General features: G+C 44.2%; 1 protein-coding gene across 1 annotated transcript in view; it reads right to left on the bottom strand.

Annotated features, from left to right (window-relative positions):
* FAM184B (family with sequence similarity 184 member B) overlaps positions 1-19,787 on the bottom strand; it is a 115,424-nt gene extending 95,637 nt beyond the window's left edge. Inside the window, exon 1 of the mRNA XM_067735596.1 lies at positions 19,304-19,787. Within this exon, the coding sequence (XP_067591697.1) occupies positions 19,304-19,450 (147 nt within the window). The 5' untranslated portion in view covers positions 19,451-19,787. The remainder of the gene's footprint in view (positions 1-19,303) is intronic.
* Positions 19,788-21,459: the final 1,672 nt, after the last annotated feature.

Below are 21,459 nucleotides of genomic sequence, written 5' to 3' on the forward strand. Positions count from 1 at the left end.
AAATGTGACTTGAACCTCCAGTAAACATTCAGCACCATCAACCTTTTGGGTTTTCATGGGACTGGCTTTTGTTTCTCCCAGTCTCCTCTAGCTCCACATCCTTGCTTCCACTGGACTCATTCTCTTTAGGGATCAGCTCACTGCCCTGATGTGCTGTCCTGCCTCTGCAGACATTGCTAAGTGGTGGACACTGCCTGGACATCTTTACTTTCCCAAGGACCATCTCTACAGGGGTAGGACTAGCCTGCATCGTTGGGAGGGGTGTCACACTGCACAGCATCATAGCTCAGAAAGCAGCTCAAAGTTGGATACCAGGCATCTAGGTTCTTAAAGTTAAGCCATGAAAATTTTCATCCATTCGCTGGTGTGTTTTTCATCCATTTACTATGTCATTTAGTTGCCATCTCTACACACCAAGGTGGGCACTCCTTCCAATATTCGTCAGGTGAGGAATCTAAGGAACCTGTTAGATAACTTTCTAAGGCTCCAGACAGTCTGTGGCACGCCGGTGATGTGAATCCAGGCCTGGCGACTGTATAGCTAGGGCTCTTTCCCTGCATCACATTGTGCCCTGTAAACATCTCAGAATTTCATGACATGCTCAGTTCATAAAGAATTCATATACAAATTCTGAGGAGCCTCTCTTCCCAAGGAGGACAGATGGAGAAGGCAACCAGCAGCAGCAGCGAAGAGGCATGAAAAGCCAACACGAAAACAGATGCCCATCCAGGACCCACAGGGAAAGGGAGGATAGAATTTGGTAGGGGTGGTTATCCAGGATCCCTTTTGCAACTAAGTAAACCTTGACTGTACCCCTGACTTGCCCCAGAGATACAAGGAATTTATTTCACTTTCTCCTTGCAGCAACCTTGAGGCAGGTAGGTAAGGTGGCTGCTATGCCTTTTAGATCATGATAGGGAGTCCTGGGGAAAGTTCAAGGGGTGGCCTAGGCAGTGGTAAGGCTGGAAACAGAACCAAGTCTCCTGATGCTGTTATGGACTAAATTGTGTTCCCTCCCAAATTCCTGTGTTGAAGCCCTAACCCTCAATATGACTGTATATGGAGAGAGGGCAATTAAGGAGGTAATTAAGGTTAAATTAGGTCATAAGGGTGGTATCCTAATCTGATAGGACTGGTGTTTTATAAAAAGAGGAAGAGACACCATAGATCTCTTTCCTTCCACATGTGTGCAGAGGAAAGGCCATGTGGGGACAGAGTGAGAGGATGCTGTCTACAAGCCAGGAAGAGACCCCTCACCAAAAACCAACACTATCGGCACCTTGATCTTGAACTTCAAGCCTCCAGAGCTGTGAGAAGATAAATTTCTGATGTTTAAGTCATGGGATCTTTGGCATTTTGCTATGTCAGCCCAAGCTGACTAATACAGAAGCCGACACATGGCTCTCAGCACCAGGCTCTCCCAACCCTGGCCCATCACTCTAAAGACACCCAGGCCACCAATGACTATTCATAATGACATTTTTTTAGGCCTCAACCCATCTTCCCTCTTTGCACCAACCACCAGTCAATGCTCCCTCTTGAAGGCTTCTTCTCCCAGATGAAACACCACCCTCACCTGTGTCTCCTGGTACCTCTCAGAAGGCTCTTTCTCAGACTCTCTTTCATGGGCTAGCAATCCCCAATGTTCTGTTTTTGACAGCATTTTCTTACGTGGCAAATTCTCCCTGGGAAAGATGCCAAGAGACCTATTTCCATGAGGATCTTGGACAATCTCCTCCATATCAATGAATAAGTACCCAGCCTAGAATCAGCTCATACCAAATATTTGCTGAGTGAATGAGTAAATAAACAAATAAATGGACTAACCCCTAGGAGTTGATAATTCCTAAAACTGCATCTCTAGTTGAGATATCTTTTCTGAGTTCTAGCCCTTCTGTCTTAGTCAGGGACTGCCCACAATAATGCTGCATAACAAACTACCCCCAAAACTCAATGACTTACAACAAGAAGCATTTATTCTCATGTAGGGTAACCGTGGTTGGGCTTGGCTGAGTGGATCTGCCCTGCATTTCAGGTCTTGTATTGTCTGGGCTTGGCTTGAGGCTGTGAGCTGGATTCGGGTCTGCTTACTAGCACTAGGCTGTAGGGGCAGAGGCCAATCAGCACATGCTTTTCTCATGGTGATCACCAAATTGCACGAGCATATTTAAGGCCTCTGCCTGTGTTCACACTCTCTAACATTCCACAGACCAAAGCAAATCTCAAGAAGCCCATCATGGATGGGATGAGGACAGACTCTCTGCTCTTTGGGTAGGGGAGGGCAATAAGAGTGAGTGAATATTTACTGAACAATAATGCAAAATCCAATCTAGCACAACTAGACGACAAATGTCCTACAAGACATCTCCTCCTTGAATGTCTTACAAGTTTGTTAAATTTTCTATGTTGTTTGCCAAGAACCTGCCACTCTGCCAATTCCCTCCTTCTGTAGAGTTGAGTCTTCATGTCCATAACCTACTAGCAGGGCATCCTGCTGAATTTGGGCAGAACATCCACTTCTGACTCGCAGCTCTTCTGAATTCTGAATCATCCACCTTCTGGAATCCTTCACTGTCCTGGCCCACACAGCTGACCAGCTCTCCCACTGCAGATATGTGCCTGATTCACTCCTGTGTTTTCTGTACTTCTTGGACACTGTGTCCCTGGCTACTCTCAACAGGATGCTTATTCCCCAGCTCCCACTTGTTCAGCTCTAGTTCTTCCTCCGCCTGTTGACCGCAGCTACCAAGGGCCCACCACGCCCTGTGAATCAGCTTGCCTAAGTTAGCAGGAGGAGACTGGACACTGGACTGTCCTTTCAAGCATTTGCCTCCTATACTGGAAACAAGCTTCTTTTTTTCAGCTCTTCTCTGGGGACAGCACCACATGGACTTGGCTATGAGCCATCTCTCATGAAACTGACATTAGGACCTAGCAAAGGGGAAAGAGGTCAGCGAATAAGTTACTGATTAACTTTTGTTTTCTTGGTTTAGATTATATTCAGGGTGTGTGTGCTCACATGCGCACGCGCGCACACACACACGCACACACACACACCCCCTATACTCAGTTCTGATCTCCTTGCTCATGTTTATTTAGGCTGTCACCATACAATTCACTGGCTTCCTCAGGACAAATGGGCCCTGCTCCAGGGGCCTGAGGACAGGAATAGCAGGTCTGGACAGACGCACTTTGGCAGCGTGAAGAGGAAAAGCTGTACAGGATGAATGTCACAGTATTTCTGGCTCTTGCTTGCTGAATTAATGTCTCCCTTAAAAAAAAGCTGACCCATTTTTCTAGCCCACAGCCCTAATGGACTCTTATTCAGAGGCCATCCTCCCACATAAAGAGCTGTATTGTACTTAATGATAAGCCTTTTAATGGAATTGGCTATTTCTGGGTCTCTCTCTGGGAAACGGCCATTAATGAGCTTGCAAGTGCAAGGAAAAGCAGATGTTTGAGGGGTATGCTTCTCAAGGGCAGAGCACCCTGGGCAGAGCACCCTGGGAAGAAAATAGATGAAAACCAGTGACAGCTTCTTTTTCACTTCCTTGAAATTAGTTTGGCTTAACCAAAACTATGATCTAAATAAACTTTGTCTTCAAAATATGAAGCTATCACTCCTCACGCAACCCACCCACCACATCCTATCTGCATGATCCTTACTCTACCCACAAATGCTTCTGTAATCCTAATCATAACAAAATCATCAGCAGACTGCAAAGCTAGACCAAGACACGTGGGTAAACTAGCAGGTTAACATCTATCATTCCTTCAAACCTGCAATTGGTCAATGCCTATTTAAGAGACTGAATGCAACATGAGGAAAAGGATGGAGCAGAACTGCTGAGGTGAGATTAATCTTTCTTTTACTGTCTGGAGCAATTCAGCTCTAGCCCCAAACCTGCATATTTACTCAGCAAAACTGAAGCCTTGAGGTTAACCAGTGGTGTCCTCCTTCACAAAGCATTTTATTGTACTCCTCATTATTTCACAACCTCTTCCAAGTCACACCTAAACTGGAAACAGCCACTGAGGTGTGCACAATACCTCTCTTCAGGGTCTTTTTTTTTTGCCATTTTGGCATCCTTCTGCATTTCTTGTGATGTGATGGCACCCAGAGATGCATTAACATCCCTTATAGATGGGAGATTTGCTGGTGCACCCACCGTTTAATATGTCTCCTACTGTCACCCCCTGTGTCCTGGCATTAATGGAGGTGCTAAAGATATATTTAAAAGGTATAATGCAAGGTCCTTGTCATCAAGGGTTTCACAGTTCTAAGTAATTCAGCCCCTATTATTATTATTGAGAGCAGGACACTATGCTAGAAGCTTCTGGAAGTTCAAATATGAGGAAGGCAAAAGAGAGAGCCCTGATGATCCTAAAGGCTTTCTCAAACTGTAGTCCACAACATCACCTGAGCTTGTTTAAAATGCAAATTCTCAGGCCTCACCCATGATCAAATGAATAAGAAATGTTGCAGGTGGGCCTAGCCATTTGTGTTTAATACTAACATTTGAACAGCACTGGCCTAAAGAGCTCCTAGAGAAGCAGAAGAAATAAGACAAACACACAGTCTCTCTGCTACCAGACAGAGCAAGTCCAGGGCCAGGCAACAGACCTGGACATATTATATAGACCAAAGGCCAAGGACCCGTTGCAGTGATTTTAGAGTCAAGCTAAAGTCACAGTCACCAGTGGAGCTTTTAAAATGCATAATTGCCTGAGCCCCACGCAAAGGTTTTAATGCACTGGTCTCAATTTTTGTTAAAAATGCTCACTAGTTGATTCTGACAATTATCAGAGGCAAGAACCTCACAAAGGTCTGAGAAGGAAGAAGTCTTTGGTAATGATGAAGAGGATATTGTGAAAGTTAGCCAATGGACCCAATTCCCATGGCTACTATAACAAGTCACTACAAACTTGTGGTTTAAACCAACAGAACTTTATCAATGGTGGAAAGCTTTCAGTTTTTCCTCTACGATCAGGAACAAGACAAGGATGCCCACTCTTGCCACTTTTATTCAACGTAGCCATTAGCCATTAGGAAAGAAAAAGGAATAAAAGGCATCCAAATAAGAAAGGGAGGAAAAAAACTGTCATTATTTGCAGATGACACGATGTTACCTATAGAAAACCCTAAAGACTCCATCAAAAAACTGTTAGAACAGTTTTAGAATAAATGAATTCAGTATAGAACTGTTAGAACTGTTAGAATAAATGAATTCAGTATAGTCTCAGGATACAAAGTCAATATACAGAAATCTATAGCTTTTCTGTACACTAATAATGAACTAACAGAAACAGAAATTAAGAAAATGATCCCATTCACAGTTGCATCAAAGAGAATAAAATACCTAGGGATAAATTTAACCACAGAGGTGAAAGACTTGTACACTGAAAACTATAAGACATTGAGAAAAGAAATTGAAGACAAATAAATGGAAAGATATTCCATGTTCATGGATTGAAAGAATTAACATCGTTAAAATGTCCAATCTATCCAAAGCAAACTACAGATTCAATGCAATCCCTGTCAAAATTCCAATGGCATATTGCACAGAGCTACAACAAATAATTCTAAAATTTGTACGGAAGCACAAAAGATCCCAAATAGCAAAACAAACTTGAGAAAGAAGAACAAAGCTGGAGGTAACACACTCCCTGATTTCAAACTATACTACAAAGCTATAGTAATCAAAACATATGGTACTGTCACAAAAACAGACATACAGATCAATGGAACAGAATTGAGAGCCCATAAATAAATCCATACATATATAGACAATTAATTTACAACAAAGGAGCAAAGAATACAGAGTTGAAAAAGGACAGTCTCTTCAATAAATGGTGTTGGGGAAACTGGACAGCCACATGCAAAAGAATGAGACTAGATATTATCTTACACCATACACAAAAATTAAGTCAAAATAGATTAAAGCCTTGAATGTAAGACCTGAAACCATAAAATTCCTAGAAGAAAACATAGGCGATAACCTCATTAACATGGACCTTAGTGATGTTTTTGTGGATGTGACTCTAAAGGCAAGGGAAACAAAAGCCAAAAATAAGCAAATGGAACTACATCACACTAAAGAGCTTCTGCACAGCAAAGGAAACCAACATCAAAATGAAAAGGCAACCTACTGAATGGGAGAAGATAATTGCAAATCATATATCTGATACGGGATTAATATCCAAAATACATAAAGAACTCATACAACTCAACAACCAAAAAAAACCTGATTTTAAAAATGAGCAGAGGCTCTGAATAGACATTTTTCCAAGGAAGACATACAGGTAGCCAACAGGCACATGGAAAGATGTTCGCCATCGCTAATTACTAGGGAAATCAAAATCACAATGAGATATCATCTCACACCTGTTAAAATGGCTATTATTGAATAGACAAGAAATAAATATTGGTGAGGATGTGGAGAAAAGGGAACCCACTGTTGGTGGGACTGTAAACTGGTGCAGCCACTGTGGAAAACAGTATGAGATTCCTCAAAAAATTAAGAACAGAACTACCACATGACCCAGCTATTCCACTTCTGGGTATTTACCTGAAGAACATGAAAACATTAATCTGAAAAGATATATGCACCCCGATGTTCACTGCAGCATTGTTTACAATAGCCAAGATACAGAAACAACCTAAGTGTCCATAAATGAATGAATGGATAAAGAAGATGGATACACACACACACACACACACACACACACACACACACACACAGTGGAATACTATTCAGCCATAATAAAGAATGAAATCCTGCCACTTGGGACAACATGGATGGACCTTGAAGGTATTATGTTAAGTGAAATAAGTCAGATGGAGAAAAACAAATACTGTATGATTTCACCCACATGCGGAATCTAAAAAAACAAAAACAAACAAAAGCAAACTCATAGGCACAGAGAAGAGATTAGTGGTTACCAGGGGGAAGAGGGTTGGGGGCGGGTGAAAGGGTGAAGGGGGTCAACTGTATGGTGATGGATGGCAACTACACTTGTGGTGTGATCACTTGGTAGTGTACACAGATGTTGAATTATAATGCTGTACACCTGAAACCTATTTAATTTTTTTAAATAAATAGGTTTAGTGCCCCCTTTAATTCTCAGAAGTGTCTCAGTTTGGATGATTAATTAAAAGGTCACTCTAACTATAGCTGTAGTTTATGCAAGACAAATAAGGTAAATATCAATCAGCAGGCCGTCCCAAAGAATTGAAACTGAGCCTCACATGAAATGATTAGTGAATGAGTGTTCACCCACATGTTTTTGGTTTTTTGTTTTTTTTTTGCGGTCCGCGGGCCTCTCACTGTTGTGGCCTCTCCCGTTGCAGAGCACAGGCTCCGGACGCGCAGGCTCAGCGGTCAAGGCGCACGGGCCCAGCCGCTCCACGGCATGTGGGATCTTCCTGGACCGGGGCACGAACCCGTGTCCCCTGCATCGGCAGGCGGACTCTCAACCACTGTGCCACCAGGGAAGCCCCACCCACATGTTTTAATTAGAGATCCTCACACTTTTTTTCTGTAAAGGGCCAGGCAGTAATTATTTTAGGCTTTAGTCAGTCTCTGTCACAATGTTTCAAATCTGCCATTTTAGCACAAAAGCTACCTGAGACAATCTCTAAGTGAACGTGCATGGCTGTGTCCCAATAAAACTTTATTTTGGACACTAAATTTGAATTTCATGTACTTTTCATGTGTCACCAAATATTGGTCTTATTTTGTATTTTTTTTCAAAATGTAAAAACCATCCTTGACTCACAAGCCATATAAAAATGGGCAGCGGACTGATTTGGCCTGGGACATGGTTTGCTGACCCTTTTTTTTTAAATTTTGGGTGAAGTAGAAAATAATAGTTTCATTGCTTTGCCAGGCAAAAGGGGCCACAGCAAGCTAATGCCCTCAGAACTGTGTGTCCCAACCTGTAGGGTTGGGAGAAGTGTTATAGTAATGGTTCAAAGAGGGCATGATCAGCTGGTGGACGTTCTTCTGATCGGTTGGTGGTGAGGTAAGTGGGAGTCAATATCATCAACCTTCTGGCTCCAAAAAGTCTTGGGTCTACTTGCTTGTGGGCAGCACACAGTTAACTTCTCCCACCTTGTGGAGGTTTCAGTTTCTGCAAAACAGCTCCAAGATATTGTTGTGTGTATCCCTTGATGGGAACCAGGACCCTGCCCCAAGGCTGTCCTATTGTTTCTCTTGACTGTTCCTCCCTTGTCTTGCATCCCCTCCCTTTCTTAATTAACAACTGTTTGCACCTGCCCACTGGAACTCAGTGCTGACACCTGTTTTAAGTTTAAAAAGTTATGTATGTTAGGTTTTTTTCTTTTATAGTTTTCATTTTCAATTATTCAAAATGCTCACATGACATTGACTAGGAGGGCTTCTATTGTATTTGAGAGCTCCTTTCTACTTCTCTCTGTAAGGTCCATGAGATAAGGGATTTTACCTGGCACATAAAAGGCACTCAGTAAGTGTGTCATAAATGAAAGAAGTTAAATTATGCAACATTTATGCAATGGACTATTGACACAACCATTAAAAATTGTGTTGAAGGGTTCTAGATTTACCGTGAAGGGGAAAAAACCCAGCTAACACAATAGTTATGTGTGATATAACTCTTTTTAAAAATCACATGTCTATATTTGTATGAGAAATCAGATAGTAGGCTCTGCAAAAAATGGTATTAGTTATTGTATCACTGTAGTTATTATGGGTTTGGGGATACTTTAAAATCTTTTTCTTTTTGCTTCTCTGTATTCTTGATTTTTCTAAAATGGTTGTGATTTCTGTGTATGATTGGTCACCGTTGTTTTTATTCTATCTCGTAATTCTAGTGTTCTGAAGGAATGTGGATCTGACCACATGGAGGCACCAAGTTTGGTCCAACCCTGTGTCTGTGGTCAGGTGCTGGGAGTGACTAAGTCAGATGTTGGCCTGGGAGGGCATGGGGGATGTCCACTTATTTGTCAGATATGCCAGTTCTCCACTGTGCTCAGAAAACTAGAAATTAGATGCTAGCACCTCCTGAGTTCTGGCCTTGAGAAAGGAGCCTTCCCACTCTCCCATAAGACGACTGTACCTAGGCTGTGTTTGAAATGTGCTATTTTATCCTAGGAGCCGCGGGAGGTCCAGGAAGGGTTTTGTTCATTTAGTCCATCCACGAACACTTGCTGGGCACTGATCACTAACCAGGCATTGTTCTAGGCACCAGGGGGTATAGGAGAGAACAGAGCAGACAGAAATTTCTGCCCTCAAGGAACTTCCTTAGTGGGGAAGAGGAGGCCATAAATAGATTAACAGATAGAGGAGAAAAATGGAAACAGCAGATGCAGCTGAGGAGATCTCATGGTCTAGGTGAGCAAGGAGGCCCTCCCTGAAGACATCTGAACCAAGCCAGGAGCAGGCTGAAGAAACCACGAGGACAAAGGCTCCAGGTGGCAAAAGCCTGGCACATCTGAAAGCCTGAAAGAAGGCCAGTGTGGCCAAGGAGATGATGCTGAGAAGTAGACAGCAGCCACCTCAAGGGACCATATTAAAGAATTTACTTTAGGTGAACCCATTTTATTCCAAGTGAAATGAGAAGCCATTTGTGGGTTCTAAATGGAAGAATGGCATGCTCTGGTTTATACTGTATAAGATAATTCTTGCCGCTGTGAGCGGGGGCAAGGGTAGACCACGAGGAGGCCGCAGCAGGGGTTGGGGGCCAGAGGGGAAGGAGGCTTGGACTAGGGCGGAGGCAGAAATGCAGAAGGGAGGTGGACTGACTCATTGCGTTTATGGGGTAAAGTCATCAGGACTTGCTTCAGAACTGGATTCAAACAGGAGAAAATTCAGTTTGTCTTCGTTTCTCTTAATGTTAACAGCTTAACTGAGATATAATTCTTGAGACCATATAATTCACCCATTTAAACTGTACAATTCAATGGCTTTCAGTATATTCACAGAGTTGTGTCACTATCACTAGAGTCAACTGAAGAATATTCTCATGACTCAGAGAGAAACCTTGCACCCCTCAGTCACTACCCCCATTGTACTTTGTACCATATTTTATTTATCCAGTCTTCGGTTGATGGACATTTCATTTATTTCCGGCTTTTTGGCTATTATGAATAATGTTGCTCTGAATACTGTGTACAAGTTAATTTCTCTTGGGTTTATACCTAGGCATGGAATTTCTGGCTCATATGATAACTCTCTGTTAATTACTTGAGGAATCACCAGACTGTTTTCCAAAGCAGCTGCAACATTCTACAGCAGTGTAGGAGGGCATGATTCAATTTTAGTATCACTCTGGCTGCTGTGTGGAGAAAGGATTGGAGCAAGGCCGGGGGGAAGTGCAGAGATCAGAATGGTTACGCAAAAGTAGAGGCATCTTAGTAGGGTTCAAAGACACCCAATTTAAGGTGTACTTCATCCTGTTTGATGGCAAAAAGATTTCTGTGAGATAGCTGTCTGTACACCCTATGCGTCACTTTGTTAAACTAAAAGATTCCAACAGAGAGGGCCTGTTAAAACAGATCTGCAGCTTTCAAATCTAGAATCCTAAAGCAAACTGGTATGGAACTGTTTAAACATCTGTCCCTACGCAGCCTCCTGCAGGCAGGAGGGTATTTTCAGAGAAACTAAGGGAGTCAGTGGGTGCAATGAAACTTCCACAACTTCAAGCCATAAGAACACAGGGCTCAAGTGGCAGCCTGCTGCTGGGGACTCGTGTGGCAGTAAGCGTCACTCCTACTGCCCGGGACACTGCCCTGGCCTCCCAGTCCAGAGAAGGCCTGGCTTTGTTCCTAGTTGCCGTTTTTGACAACTGGGCAGTGGTCCTGCCCCTCTGCAATTCTTCTAGCTCAGCAAGAGAAGGGAAAGCAACATCTATCAGGCTTACAATAGTCCCTCCGCCGGGTGAGATGCTCCACTTACATTCCTTAAGTTAGTGAACCCTCACAACAAATCACCAAGGAAGAAAGGACTATTTTTCTCAATTACAGATAAAGCAGGTTGGCCCCTTTGGATTGGAAAGTCAGAAAAGTCTCTCTGAAGAGGTAGCATTTTAGCTGATATCAGCCATCCAGGGATCACGAGTAAGAGCGTTCCAAGAGTAACCCCCAAATTGTTAGGTCTCCAGGTGACCTCATTTTTATTCACATTTAATTTTCTTTTATATTTATTAATATAAATAAGAGTAAGAAGCACCCCTCTAGAGATAAATCAAGTTTAAATTCATTTAAAAGATAACCTGGAGTAGAAATTATAATTCTTTTCCTTAATATTTCTGATTTTATACTCAGGGTCTATTCTCCATACCAGCAGTCCCCCTACCCCATCCCTAAACAATCCACTCTCTCCCCTCAACATCCAATATGACTGTCCCCGCTAATGTGTCTCCATAGACCTCAGTAAGGTTCTGGAACGTGGGGAGACACAGTTCGCTTGGTCTGGTTGTGCTACTGTGCTGGGAGTGGTGACTCTGAACTCCAGAACCTCCCACGGAAGGAAGGAAGGAAGGATCTACAAATAAGTGCTACAGTGCAACTCAGAGGTCCCCTGCTCTCAGGTGAGGATGCTCTCCCAGTGACAGAATTCGTTTTTACTATAACACTTTACCAAATTCCTCAAAACGGAATTCATCCTAAGATCTGTGTGGTGGGTCTTTAGGAAAGCCCAATAAACAAAATCCTTCTTCTCCAACGAACTAATTGAAATACAAGACCAAGGCGTGAGGCTGTTTTGAGACCAAAATAACACATTACCGATATAATATTAAAGAATGTGACATACCCACGGGCAGGCTGCATTCCTGATATTTACCCACCTAGTCACAATACTGGGCCAGGGCATTTCTTCCTCCCAGAACCGCACCTACCCCTGTAAAATCGACGGCACGGCTGACAGAGAAGAATGTGTGCTTCTATGGGCAGATCACTCCATAAGAAACAAGGGAGAAAGAGGAAAGAGCTCTGCAGACCCAGCTCCGGCCCTCAGCCTCACTGCTTAGATCTACATTTCCCCTCACCTGGGAAAGAGCACTAAAGATGATTGAGAGAGGTTACGGAAACACAAGGATGACCAGGGAAGAAGCATCACCCTCACACACACACCTAACACTGGGTTCTGGATGCCCTGGTTCTGTCACTACATCCTAATGTGACGTCAGGCAAGAATACTGGCCCTTTCTTGGGTCTCAGATATTAATTCTCTCAATTAGAGATGGTGCTCGTCTCCTTGCCATGCAGAACTGCTGTGCACACAGAGTATGAGTAAGTATGTCAAAGGCTGTGCAAAGGACACAAATACTAGGGAATCATAAGGCATTACTAATGTGCAGAAGTTGCAGGCACTTGATTCCACCGTAGCCCTTATAGGGTCTTCCGAGATCCTGGCAGACGTCATTTAGGAAGGGTGACGGAGAGGGTCTGTCGGGGTTATCTTACTTCTTATACTTTCAGCTTGGCAGCTTCTGGCACTAAGAGGACTCTCATTGCCTCCTGGGTACTTTTCCTCAAACTGCTCCAGATGAGAGGTTGTCCCACGGGTATATGGAGTCATGCTTGTGGGCTGGGCTCCCAAGAGTCAGCCTTCAGTTCAAGGGAGGCTTTATGGAGAGGGAACACGTGCTTTCCCCCTCATTTTCATGTTCTAATATAAAAGGGTCTTGGCTAAACTTGTATTTGGGGAGCAAGACACGCCACCCCACCTTGAAAATGGGAATTGGGGAATCTCTGGGTATGAGGGATGCTAACGCTTCTGGATATGAGGATGTGGAGAGACCTACAAAAGGAAAAATCAGCTGGAGATTTCTGGGCAGGTGCAAAAGCAGGGACTGGCTGAACGGGCCCAGGGACAGGGCTGGGCAAACATGCCTGATGCTTTCAAGACCAAAGCATCTCACAGACTTTAAGGGGAAATGGATTTGGAACCTCCTGTTCTCCCAATTAACTCCTCTGTGCCCACTCTACTGTTTAAACCTTTAGTTGTTCTAAACTGGTGGTTCTCAACAATGTGTGAACATTAGAGATCTTAAGGGGCTTCAGAAAATAGCAGTGCCTGTCACCTCTCTCTCCTCTCCTTCTGAGATGGAGCCCGGGCATTGTATTCCTTTTGTTTGTTTCTAACTTTTATTTAGAAATAATTTCAAACTTAGGAAAAAAACTGCCAGAAAAAGAATAGTACAAAGAACATCACATACCATTTACCTATTCTTAACATTCTGTCCCATTTGTTTTATCATTTGCTCTCTATTTTTATTTCCTCTATTTTATTTATAAAATAAAATTCTTTGAGAGTAAGACATCACACTCACCTCCTTAAAAATAAGTTCAAGGTGCATTTTCTTAGAATAGGATATTTTTCTTGCACAGCCATGGTATACTTGTCAACGCCAGGAGCTTTAACATTGATACGAATACTTTAATTTTCTCTATCATCATATTCAATTTGTCAACTGACCCAATCATCTCCTTGTAGCATTTTTACCTCCAGGATACAACCCAGTCTAGGATCAGACATTGCATTTAGTTATCGTCTCACTGGTGTGTTTTTAAAATCTCTCCAGGTGATTTTAATGTGCATCCTGGACTTTGGACCACCGTGTAAATGAATATTTATTTGCTACACTAACACATAATGAGGGCGCCCCTGGTGGCGCAGTGGTTGAGAATCTGCCTGCCAATGCAGGGGACATGGGCTCGAGCCCTGGTCTGGGAAGATCCCACATGGCGCAGAGCAACTAAACCTGTGCGCCACAGCTACTGAGCCTGCGCTCTAGAGGTCACGAGCCACAACTACTGAGCCCACGTGCCTAGAGCCCATGCTCTGCAACAAGAAAAGCCACAGCAATGAGAAGCCCGTGCACCACAACGAAGAGTAGTCCCCACTCACCGCAACTAGAGAAAGCCTGTGTGCAGCAACGAAGACCCAATGCAGCCAAAAATAAATATAAAAAACAACCCCCCCCAAAACCCCACATAATGAGTGTTTACCAGGTGCAAAGGATTGTGAATAAATTAAGGAGCTTATTATCTTAAGGGACATACTATATACAAATCAACTATAATATCAGATGGATAAGCATGATGAAAGAAATATTAACCAAATCCGTAGGCAGAAACTTTAAATTTAACAAGCTTACTGAGGGTCTACTATGTGGCAGACATTGTACAAACTTCTGGAAAAACAGATTAATAAGAAAGAAATAACGAGTATACAATTAGTGATTAATGAATACATGATTAATTACAAAAGTGAGATTTTTTTCAAAGATTTTTCTTGGGGGAAGTGAGACTTAAAAGATAAGTAGAATTCAACGTATAGAGATGAAGTCATTTCAGGAGAGGAAATATCAGAGGGAAGTGAGTGCACAGAGGAGGAAAGGGAGACGTGCACTTCACTGTATTTGAGAACTGGGTGCCTGGGGTGGTACTTGATCCTCCTGGAAAAGTAGGCTGGAAAATGTAAGATGGTACAGTCACTTCGGAAAGTCATCTGGCAGTTTCTTAGAAAGTCAAACATAAATTTACTATACAACCCAACAATCCCATTCCCAAGAGTAATTTTGTTACCCAAGAGTAACAAAAATGTGTGCGCAGGAATGTAATGTCTGTAGCAGCGTGATTCATAATAGCCCCAGGGTGGAAACAATCCAAGTGCCTATTAACTGGGGAATGTGATCATCAGAAAATGGTGTATCCATACAATGGGATACTACTGAGTAACAAAAGGGAATGAATGAATGACATATGCTACAACAATTGATGAACCTCAAAAACATGATGCTGAGATTTAGCAACTAAGTGAAAAAAGCCAGATGGAAATACATGTTGTATCGTTTCACTGATATAAATGGAAAGGATAAATTTATGAAGACAGAAAGTAGATCAGTGGTTGCCTGGCATTGGGGTAGGAACAGGGACTGACTACAAATGGATACAAAGGATGGTGATAGAAATGTCCTAAAACTGGATTATGGTTATGGAGCAGCAACTCTGTAAATTTACTAAAAGATGGTGAATTGTATGTTTAGATGAATTTTATGGTATGTAAATTATACTTCAATAAAGCTATAAAAATTAAGAAGTTATCAAAATCAGACAGAAAGGAAGCAAGAACAGCAATCTTAGAAATGAAAAATGTAATTCTAAAACTTAAAAGATGGGGCTTCCCTGGTGGCGCAGTGGTTAAGAATCTGCCTGCCAATGCAGGGGACAAATGTTCGATCCCTGGTCCAGGAAGATCCCACATGCCTCAGAGCAACTAAGCCCGTGCGCCACAACTACTGAGCCTGTGCTCTAGAGCCCACGAGCCACAACTACTGAGCCTGCATGCCACAACTACTGAAGCCCATTCCCCTAGAGCCCGTGCTCTGCAACAAGAGAAGCCACCACAATGAGAAGCTCGCACACCGCAACAGAGAGTAGCCCCAGTTCTCCAGAACTAGAGAAAGCCCGCGTGCAGCAACGAAGACCCAACACAGACAGAAATAAATAAATAAATAAATGTTAAAAATAAATAAAACTTAAAAGATGGGAAAAACTCTGGATTGGACATATTATTTAGAGGATTGGGAAATAGGAAGACAGGATTAAGGAATTCACCAGGATACAATAGAGACAAAAAGATCTTTAATAACATTTTAGGATATGGATGGAGAGGCGACCTTAACTCACCTAATGGCAGTTGCAGAAAACTGAATGGAGGCAATGACAGAGAAACAATATCTGAACACAAAATCATTGATAATTTTCCAGAATTAAAGAGAGCACCCGAGTCTTCAATAGAAAGTACATTCACTACCAACTAGAGAGTTCTAATGAAACTGCTAAACGTCAAAATACACATACACAAATGCTACCAATAGAAAAGGCAGATTATCTACAAAGGAATGAAAATTTGATTGGCAGTAGGATTTTTACCAGCAGCAATTAGTATCTGAAGACAATAGAACACTATCAACACTGTGCTATGAGAAAACAGCTGTTCACTAGAAATTTTTTTTAATTTATTTATTTTATTTATTTATTTTGGGGTGTGTTGGGCCTTCGTTGCTGTGCGTGGGCTTTCTCTAGTTGCAGCAAGCGGGGGCTACTCTTCATTGGGGTGCATGTGCTTCTCATTGTGGTGGCTTCTCTTGCAGAGCACGGGCTCTAGGTGTGCGGGCTTCAGTAGTTGTGGCATGCGCAGTCTCTAGAGCACAGGCTCAGTAGTTGAGGCGCACGGGTTTAGTTGCTCCACAGCATGTGGGGGGATCTTCCCGGACCAGGGATTGACCCCATGTCCCCTGCATTGGCAGGCGGATTCTTAACCACCGCACCACCAGGGAAGTCCCATCACTAGAATTTTATACCCAAGTAAACAACCATCCAACAGTGAGGGCAAAATACAGACATTTTCAAATATACAAAGAATTTCTTACCCCACCAAGACCCCTACGGAAAGAACTATTAAATGATGAACTTCAGCTAGAAGAAAAGTGAACCGAAAGAGAAGGCTGTGGATTCAAGAAAAAAATAGGGAGTAGAAGAATTGGTGAAATGTCAGTAAATTTAATGAACTCAAGTATAAAAACGATTGTAAATTTTAAAAGGTAAAAAACTTTAGACAACAATGACAAGATGGGAAAGGGGAGGGCTGTTAAATGGGTAAAGTATGCAAAGCTCTTTTGTAGGGAGAAAGAATTATGTGATAACTTTGTTAGAAAAACTATAGTTAATTACGTATGTGGAGGGGCTTCCCTGGTGACGTAGTGGTTGAGAGTCCGCCTGCTGATGCAGGGGACACAGATTCGTGCCCCAGTCCGGGAAGATCCCACATGCTGCGGAGCGGCTGGGCCCGTGAGCCATGGCCACCGAGCCTGCGCGTCCGGAGCCTGTGCTGCGCAACAGGAGAGGCCACAACAGTGAGAGGCCCGCATACCGCAAAAAAAAAAAAAAAAAGAAAAAAAAGTATGTGGAAAAATAAAAGACAAGGCTGAGAAGAATAGGAATAATGCCAGAAGCGCTCAAACCAGCAGTGGAAAATGAGGGAATATAGATCATTTAACTAATCCAGGATGGTAAATGAAAAACACAAAATATGATGGAAGAATAAGTCCCAATACGTTAGTTATCACAGTAAACGCACATGGATTAAATTCACCTATCAGAGATACAACTAAAATAAAACTTACAGAAAGATTAAATATAAAGAGATGGAAAATATCACATATAAAAGGTAGCCAAAAGAAAGGTGGCATATCAATATCAATATTAAAAATGCCTAATTTAAACAATTAGCATGAAAAATGGTAAAGAGGGGCCCTACATAATAAGAATCAACTGTGATTTCTAATGCAGAATATACTTTGAGAAACACTGCCTACTATGCACTAGGGATCATGGCTGCTTTCTTCACTGCCGTATCCTTCAGTGCTTGGCACATAATAATTGTGCCAAAATATCAATATTAATGGGCAGAATGACTACCATTACCACATTATATTGAAATGATCTGTTTATGCATTTGTCTCATCACAAGGGCAGGGTTCCTATCTTACTCAGTTTTATGCCATCAATATTGAGCACAGCACCTGGCACACAGTAGGCACTTCATAAATTCAAACTGAGTTCAGGGTTCATCTCTTCCATAAAGTCTCTCCTAAATGTTCTTACCCATAATGACTTATCCTTTGTTTCTACTTCTATAGCACTCACAACTTGAAACATCCAATTTAGCAACTGATTACAGAGCAGTGTCTTTTAGGTTTCTCTCCAACCTTATTTCTCCAAAAATATTTTAGGTTCTTTGAAGATGAAGATGCCTTATACTGTGCCCAGCGCCTCAAATCAATACCTTTTTGGGTCGATGTCACTATTTGAATGACTCCAGATTAGATCAGTGGTGCCAAGCAGCACATGCCAAGGCCTCCAAGGAGTATCTCCATTCCCCCGTTTCCATCCTTGACTAAAGAGATCACTGTTTGGGCTTCCCTGGTGGCACAGTGGTTGAGAGTCCGCTTGCCGATGCCGGGGACGCGGGTTCGTGCCCCGGTCCGGGAAGATCCCACATGCTGCAGAGCGGCTGGGCCCGTGAGCCATGGCCGCAGAGCCTGCGCGTCCGGGGCCTGTGCTCCACAACGGGAGAGGCCACAGCAGTGAGAGGCCCGCGTACCGCAAAAAAAAAAAAAAAAGAGAGAGAGAGATCACTGTTTGGATACAGGCTCATTTGCAAAAAATGTGGAGAAGTTAATGGGAGGGATAGGAGAAGGCAGCTGGTGTCCAATTCCAGGTCTCTGTGCTCTCTTCCTTCTGGCAAAATAGTCAGGGAGGAAAATGCCTGTGATCCCACAAAAAAGTGGGTGTGGGAAGTGGGAGGAAGATAGTTGGGGAAGAGAGTATGTCCCATACTCAGAACCTGGACCGGACGTTCCACTAGCAGGCATGTTATCAGGAGTAATTATTATGAGATCGAAAGGAAACCCCAAGGCAACTAGCTAAATTCAAGCACTCGGGACCTTGTATAAAAGACAGAGAGGGATGTTGTTTTCCGTCTACACAACAGGCACAGGAGGGGAACCTACCACAAGGAGCTCCTAATTGGGAAGCTGCAGGGGGCTAACAAAGGACAGGGTGTCCATCTTCTTGCTGGTCTTCATAAGGAAGACATCACAGTTCCTGGAGGTTCAATCAGGGCTCTGGGATGAGGTAGGGAGATGGAGGGGCTGACCTCCCGAGGTCCTTTGTAATCCAGTAATTAAATGGTGAATCGTTCACTTCCCCATTTATGCTCTGTACCCAGTTTGATAGTAAGTCCCCTGGGCTGCCTTCCAGGTTTACTACGGTGACACGCAAGCTGCTGGCGCTCAACAAATGAATCAAATGTTTAAATAGCCCACATGACCTCCTCCCCGCCTGTAAAGTACGGCGATGAATGAAATCACAACATTCCAGGCACTATCACTTGAGCAGAGCCCGCAAGGAAACACACACACACACACACACACACACACACACACACACACACACCCCACAGCACTGATTCAACTCGATTCACATTCCCACCCTGGGAGCACAGGCCACCTGCTCAGCGTGGAGGTTGTAGGAGTTTCCTTGGCAAGGATCCTTTCTCTCAGCTGCTTTAGGATGGTGTCTCCAGAAGGTCACCAAGATTTAGGACCGCTTCCCTTCCGGGTTGGCCTCCGAGGCAAAGTTTCAGCTCGGATTCTGCCTGGGCCTCCCTCGGGCGCGTCCGCACTCCCTCCCCGGCCCGGGGCGCCCCGGACGCGCAGCTGGCCGGCCTGCAGCGCCTCACGTTACCTTGGTGAGCTGGGCGATCTTCTTGCACATTTTCACGTGCATCTCGGGATCACAGTCCATTCTCCAGTCGGCGCCACCTCCGGCATCGGCTTTGGAGCCCGGGCAAGTCCCGGGAGCGTGAATTTTGCTGTTGAGGGCAGAAGCCATCGCTGAAACGCGTCAGGCACTCAAAGCCTCTCGATGGCTCGGCTTCTCGATGCCCACGGTGTGTAGGTGCTTGCGCGCGCGGGCGTGTGAGTGTGTGGGCTTTCTCGGGAGAGGTGGCACTGCAGTCCCGCCGCCCGCGCCACCGCGTGGCTCCCGCGCGCCCACCCTTCCTCCTCCGGCCCTCGCTCGCTTGCTGGCTCTGCGGGCACCCGCACCCTGCGGCGAAGCGCCGAGAAACCGCACGTGCCGCTCGTGACCCGCGCGCAGCTCCCGGGCCCGTGCGGGTTTCGCCTGCAATCAGCTTCAGCGACGAGAAGCCAGTGGCCTTGGAGAGGTTTGCGCCGGCCAGGCGCGGCGCTCTGGGACACGTGGGTGGCGCCGGGCTCCGGACTCAGTGGCGACGGACCCCGCCCGTGGTGGGCATCCCAGGCCAAGGAGAAAGAAGAGCCGGCCTCAGCCTCGGGCAGCTGGGGCGTTTGGTGTGGGGAAGGGACCCTGGCGACGTGCTGCTGGCGAATGGATGGCGAGAGACCGGGCACCTTGACGGGTGCACTCAGCCAGCGACTCCGGAGCCTCGGAGCTGGGCGCTGAGGGCTGAGGGGGGGGGGGGGGGCGGGGTGCCGAGAGAGGGGCGGGGAGGGGAAAGCGAGTCGCGGGGACGCAAGGAGGTGCGGGGACCCGGGCATACGTTTTGGGCCCCTGCCTGGGCTGAGGGTGGGAGCCCCCCTTCCCCCATTTTAAGAAGGACCCCGGACGTTGCGGGAGAATTGCAGGAGATTACCAAAGGGAAGAAGCCAAAAGGCCTGCCGAGGAGCTGGTGACCGAAATCTGGGACGAGAAAGCGCAGAGTACGTAGTGAGGGAATGTGTAGTGTAAGAAAGCAGAGAAAAAAGTCAAAGACAGGGGTAGAAAGGATGGTGACAGGTGTGGGAAAGGAGGAAGCAAAGAGGAATGAAGGAGTAGGTGAGTAACAAATGGAGCTGAAAGTCTGAGCAAACCGATCCCAGGGAAAGTGAAGCGACTCAACCACACACCTGGCCACCGGCCACCCGGAGCCAGAATCCTGTCAAGTCTTTGGATTACGAGCTTGTGTGGTTTTCGTTTGTTTGGTGAGTGGAGGGGTTAGCGGGCCAAATTTCTTTGTGACTTGCTTTTTCTGGTTTCAAACAGTGGGCTTTGGGGAAAGTGACAACATCCTGATCAGAATTTCCTAAAGTGTGAAAACAGCATCAAAATAATAAGCAATTTGCATGGTTAATATATTTCATTTTACAAACTGCTTTATATCAGAAGTTTTAATAATCTTGAAAAAAAAACAAGCAAACCTCAAGGGGTCTCAGAAACCACGATCCCATCCCTCCACACTACCCATTTTTATAGATGAGGAAATACAGAAAACTTGTACCAAGCAAGGCAATTACAAGTAGCAGAGTTGTGTCTGAAACGGAGATATTCTTATTCTAAATTCCTTACTTTCACCCCAATACATTATACTTCATAGGCATAGCCAACCTGGGTTTTGGTTCCTAGTTTATCCTCTTAGGTTCCCTCTCCAGGACAACTACCCCCTCCCCCAATTCAATTAGAAAACAGAATGCCTGAATCAGAATCACTGCCAGGATGTTGATGTAGACTCTTGTTCCTATCTTAGATTCCATGAGTCAAAATCTCTGGAGGTGAGGATCCAGAATCCACATTTTAAACGAGCGTCCTACTTAATTCCAAATTTAGAGTATTTTCTGCAGGGTCTTAATATATAATACATTTTACAGGAATTCAACCACTTTGTAAACTAGAAGAAAATTAGCCTTTTTGATTCAGAACTTTATCAAAAGTTGTTCTCCTCTGTGGAAAATCACATCATCAGTGGCTTTGTGGCTCATATTTGGTTGCTGATACAACACACTTGTATTGTAACTGCCACGTTCATGGTGAGTCTGCCAATATGTGCAAGTGTCTGAGTACTACATTATGTCATAAAGTTAATCAAGCCAGAGCATTTCCATACT

The sequence above is a fragment of the Pseudorca crassidens genome, chromosome 4, assembly GCF_039906515.1.
Source record: "Pseudorca crassidens isolate mPseCra1 chromosome 4, mPseCra1.hap1, whole genome shotgun sequence".
NCBI classification, from domain to species: domain Eukaryota; kingdom Metazoa; phylum Chordata; class Mammalia; order Artiodactyla; family Delphinidae; genus Pseudorca; species Pseudorca crassidens.